This window comes from Camarhynchus parvulus, chromosome 11 (genome assembly GCF_901933205.1).
Source record: "Camarhynchus parvulus chromosome 11, STF_HiC, whole genome shotgun sequence".
Classification (NCBI taxonomy): domain Eukaryota; kingdom Metazoa; phylum Chordata; class Aves; order Passeriformes; family Thraupidae; genus Camarhynchus; species Camarhynchus parvulus.
In genome coordinates, this window is record NC_044581.1 from 3,464,147 (window position 1) to 3,469,023 (window position 4,877).

Here is a 4,877-nt window from a genome sequence, read left to right on the forward strand (position 1 = left end):
AAACAAAAATGTATAATCCTGAGAGCAGAGAAGCCCTTTACATAGAATAATTTAGCACCACGCTCATACAGCAATGAACAATAGAAGACAGAAGGCTAATTGATAAGAAAACAACACAATTTTCAGCCGAAATGGAGAAATAATGAAAATCTTTTAATTGTTGTGCCTGTCTGTGGACTACCGGGGGATGGCCGCAGGACTACATTTCCCACAATGCCGCGGGGCGGGCGCTCTCGCGAGATCGGGCGGAAGCGGCGGGGCGCGGCCCGGAAGTGGAGCCGCCGCCAGAGCCACCATGGCCGAGACCGACCCCAAGAGCGTCCAGGACCTGACGGCCGTGGTGAGGCCCGGGCCGGGCTGCAGGGGCTGCGGAGAGCTGGGGAAGGAGGGAAAACCCGCTTCTGGAGGGGGCTTGGAGCGGCTACAGCATCGCCCGTGGTAGGGGGCGCTGGCTGTGACAGGGGTGAAGGAGTAACGGGCCCTCGACTAACCGGTCCGTGAGCCCACAGAATCGCCCTGTGGTTAACAGGGCCATGGAGGTTAACAGGGCCATGGACGTTAACGGGGCCATGGAGGTGCTGTCCTGCTTGGGGAGGTGGCCGGGTTCTAGATCTTACAAATATTTAAGTAGCATTTTTAGCTCTAGGTATAACTGTACTGCAGGGGTTTGAGCTTAGCAGTGAAAGAACGGTGGAGTTGTTACATGAGATCGGGGAACAGCCTCTGAAGGAAACAAACCATTTCTTTTTTATCCCTTTCTATTAGGTGCAGACATTGCTCCAGCAAATGCAGGACAAGTTTCAAACCATGTCTGACCAAATAATTGGAAGAAATATCCTTTTCTAAACTCAGATGGGGGCAGCAGTACAAGTGTCACCAAGTCTGTTGGCCAGGGGGGTTTGTAAGAGAAATTTGAAGCGGCCATAAGTGTTTGCTCAAAGCTGTAAGGATAAAAACAATTAAACCAAGGGAGTTTTAGACACTTGTAGGGGAATGTTATCACTTGGGGCTGGGAAAGGAGGGACCAGAGGAGGCTCCAGGGTGATCAGAGGGTGGAGCAGCTCTGCTGGAGGAAAGGCTGGCAGAGCTGGAAAAGTGAAATTTCAGGGTGGTTTAATTGTGGCCTGAAGGGAAGGGTGGAATGGGACTGTTTATATGAGCCTGGAGTGACAGGACAGGGGGGAATGGGCTCAGACTGCAGAGAGCAGTGTGAGATGGGATTTTGGGAATCAGGAATTGCCCCTGTGAGCGTGCTGAGAGCCTGGCACGGCTGTGGCTGACCCTGGCAGTGCCCAGGGTGGGCTGAGAGGGGCTCTGAGGTGCCTGCTGAGGCTGCTGTCCCTGTCCCTGAGCTGTCCCTGTTGTCCCTTGACCCCCTGGCAGTCGATGACATGAGCTGCCGCATCGATGACCTGGAGCGCAACATCGCCGACCTCATGATGCAGGCGGGCGTGGAGGAGCTCGAGGGGGAGAACAAGACCCCGGCTTCCAACAAGGGCTAAAGTAAATCCTGCCTTTGGAACAGACCCCTGGGCCTTTGGAATTGCTGGCTGTGACTTTGTTTGGGAGCTGCTCTGGGGGATTGTGCTGGAGAGAGAGAGAGAGCATGGCCAGGGAGGGGAATGGAGCGCCAGGAGCTGCTGAGGGGGCTCAGCCTGGAGCAAAGGAGCTCAAGGGGGCCCTTGTGGCATTTGGAATTGCTGACTGTGACACAGAGGGAGCTGCTCCTTGGTTTGGGGCTGCTCTGGGAGAGAGAGAGAGCCAGGGTAGGGAATGGAGCACCAGGAGCTGCTGAGGGGGCTCAGCCTGGAATAAGGAGGCTCAGGGGGACTCTCCTGGCTCTGCACAACTTCCTGACAGCAGGGGACAGCTGGAGGGGTCAGGCTCTGCTCCCAGGGAACAACAGGAGGAGAAACAAAGCCCTGGGAGTTTGGAATTGCTGGCTGTGACACAGAGGGAGCTGCTCCTTGGTTTGGGGGCTGCTCTGGGAGAGAGAGAGCGCCAGGGTAGGGAATGGAGCACCAGGAGCTGCTGAGGGGGCTCAGCCTGGAGCAAAGGAGGCTCAGGGGGGCCCTTGTGGATCTGCACAGCTCCTGCCAGGAGGGTTCAGGCTCTGCTCCCAGGGAAGAACAGGAGGAGAGGCAGCAGCCTCAGGCTGGGCCAGGGCAGGCTCAGGGTGGACACCAGCAGGGATTTCCCCATGGAAAAGGCACTCGGGCTTTGGAGCACAACGCCCAGGTGGAGCCCCAGGGGCTGCTGAGGAGTCCCTCAGCTGTAAATTCCTCCTGTGTGGCTCTGGGAGCTTGCAGGGAGCAGAGCCTCCCTCCCAGCTGCCAAGCTGCAGGTGCTGCCTGTGTGGGAGGGCAGCCAGGCATGAGGCAGTGCCTGTGCCAGGGCAGTGCTCCCTGGAGGAAGGCAATTCACCTTTCAGTAAAGCTCTATATATTATATATTCTATTCTATTATATATTCTATTCTATTCTATATTCTCACAGCATTTCTGATTGCCAACTTGCCCCTATGTTACAGTGGGCCTGTGTTTGGAACAGATATGTTCTTGCTTGTTGAGGTGTCTATTTTTGTGTTACCTTGTTGAAAACACAAATTATTACTGGCTTTGTTGCCCTCAGTGCCATTTCCATTAGCCTGAACCCCACAAATGAAAATCTCTGATGAGCATCATTCTCTTAATTCCCAGTAATCTCCTTTCTTACTATTTTTTCCCCAACAGGTTGCCAACAACTCAAGTCATGGAAGATTACTTTTTCTTTTTTTTTCTACAAATCCTTGGAATTAAAAAATGGCATTTTGCAACTCCAGTGTGTGAAAGCATTTTTATATTGTTACAGAGCTTGCATTCCTAATGTACATTGTATAGTTGGGGTAGGGTAGTTTCTATTTTGATTTTGTGTACTGTAATTTCACTTTTTGAATTCTTGTAACGAGGATCACTTGGTTGTGTTATTAAAACACAGATCTTATGGATCTCAACTCCTGGCTGTATTTTTTTGTGGAGTCACTTTTTTCTCTTTCCTGTACTTTTCTAGATGTTTCATGTTTGATAGCTCAGCATTTAGTGACTCCCTCCAAATGGGAGCCTTGCCTTGTGAGTTTGTGGAGTGAAGCACAAGATTGAAACTCAATTCATTGCATTAATTGTAGCTCTGAGCATCAGGCACTCGCTAGTTGAGGACTGTGTTGTCTTTCATCCATGTAATAAAGGTGATTTTTGGAAACAAGAGGCCCTGAACATCAAAACCATCTCTCCTACTGCTGCTGTTCCCTGAGCTGTGTTCCTGGAGCATCAAGGAGATGCAGATTGACCATGAGAGACATCTGAGCAGCCACTGCCACCCCAGCTGTGACACCTGGGCAGACCAGGAACTGCTCACAGAACAATCTCACCGTGGGACTGAAGGTTTTTAACATGTCCCTTTGATCCATAACTGGATTGAAGGGTTGGGATTGATGGACAGGGGTTGTGGCAATGTCTGTGTGGGGTTTTCAGTGGGAATCACTGCCTTGTTGGTCACAGCAGTTTGCTAGCAAAGCAGTGATACATGAACAAAAAATGAGAGAATCCAGGTAGATTTTTAAAGCCTTGCTTCTCTCGGAATGACAACTTCAAAATATTTGATTTTTTTTTGTTTGCTTTTCTAATCATACCCACATCTTTGGGCCTGGAGTGTGTATTTATTACATTTAGGCCGTGGAAGGTGTGTTTGGGAGAGTCTGAACTGTGTCACTTGTAAAGAAAAATGACCAATGTCAGCTGTTCTGACAATCATTGCAATGCTCCTCCAGCTTCAAATGCAAATTTCAGCAAGCACTAGTGGCAGGCAGCAGTTGCAGGTGCACCACGCTTCAGCTGCTCCTTAAATGCCACCAAATTAGCACTTGAGTGCTGTGAAGGCAATATGACAGGTCATTTTTCCAAACTCACTGTAATAAAAGCTCATAATAACGGGGGAATTTTGTGAACATGAGAAATGTATCAATATATACTTGTAATACCAGCCTTAGGTCCTTTGTAATGTCATTTCAAAAAAAAAATCTAATAAACGGTTATGTGGTAACAAATAGCCAGCTCATGTGTGTTACAGCACAATCTAGCATAAATATATAATTATATGGGAGATTATATTTAGTTGTGAGTTATAAAAAGACTTTAGCAGAGCTGCTGCTCACAGGATAGTCTAAAAAATCCAGGTGTGCTCTGTATAATGAAAAGGTGATGATTCGTGCCCTGTCAGATCTGGACTTTAGGAGCTAATCAGAATATAGGAAAAAAATTAGAAATAATAATAATATAATAAAATTTCTATAATTATATAATAATTAATTATAATAAATTATTAATTTGAATATAAGAAAGCATATTAAAGTGGATAATAATTTTGTATGATATTTATACATGTACATTCTCTTATTATAGATGCTGTATAGTGTTATAAGTCCTCCTCTGGCTGTGTTCCTCCATGGTCAGTGCTCCCTGTGCAGCAGCAGTAGTGCTGCTTTCCTCAAGTTTATTCTGGCAGAATAACTTCCAGGAAAATCATTGCAGCTTTAAGGAGCAGCTGTATTTTTCCAGTCACTGGAAAAATTCCAGTCATTGTTCAGTTCAGAGGGATATTTTTCCCTCATAAATGTAACACTTGACTGATTTTAGCTGCTTTTCCCTGCACCTACTCTGGGTTTCCATTGCCATCCTCTCCCAGCCCTGCTTCTCTTCCCCTCTGAGCCTCCAGAGCCCCACTTCAGCTGTAGATGTTTGTCTTGCTTTGGACAGACAGGAGTCTGCTTGGGAAGGCATGGATGCTGGAATTGGATCAGCCCTGCAGGGACACTCAGTGGCCATGGGCAGCAGAGATCTCCTG

At 48.1% G+C, this 4,877-nt stretch overlaps 1 protein-coding gene across 1 annotated transcript; it reads left to right on the forward strand.

Annotated features, from left to right (window-relative positions):
- Positions 1 to 248: 248 nt before the first annotated feature.
- On the forward strand, positions 249 to 4,080 carry HSBP1 (heat shock factor binding protein 1). Its single transcript, XM_030956264.1, has 4 exons — positions 249 to 340; positions 766 to 832; positions 1,384 to 1,503; positions 2,732 to 4,080. The coding sequence occupies exons 1-3, from the start codon at positions 296 to 298 to the stop codon at positions 1,500 to 1,502; spliced, it is 231 nt and encodes a 76-aa protein (XP_030812124.1). The 5' UTR covers positions 249 to 295; the 3' UTR covers position 1,503; positions 2,732 to 4,080.
- The last annotated feature ends 797 nt before the right edge of the window (positions 4,081 to 4,877 follow it).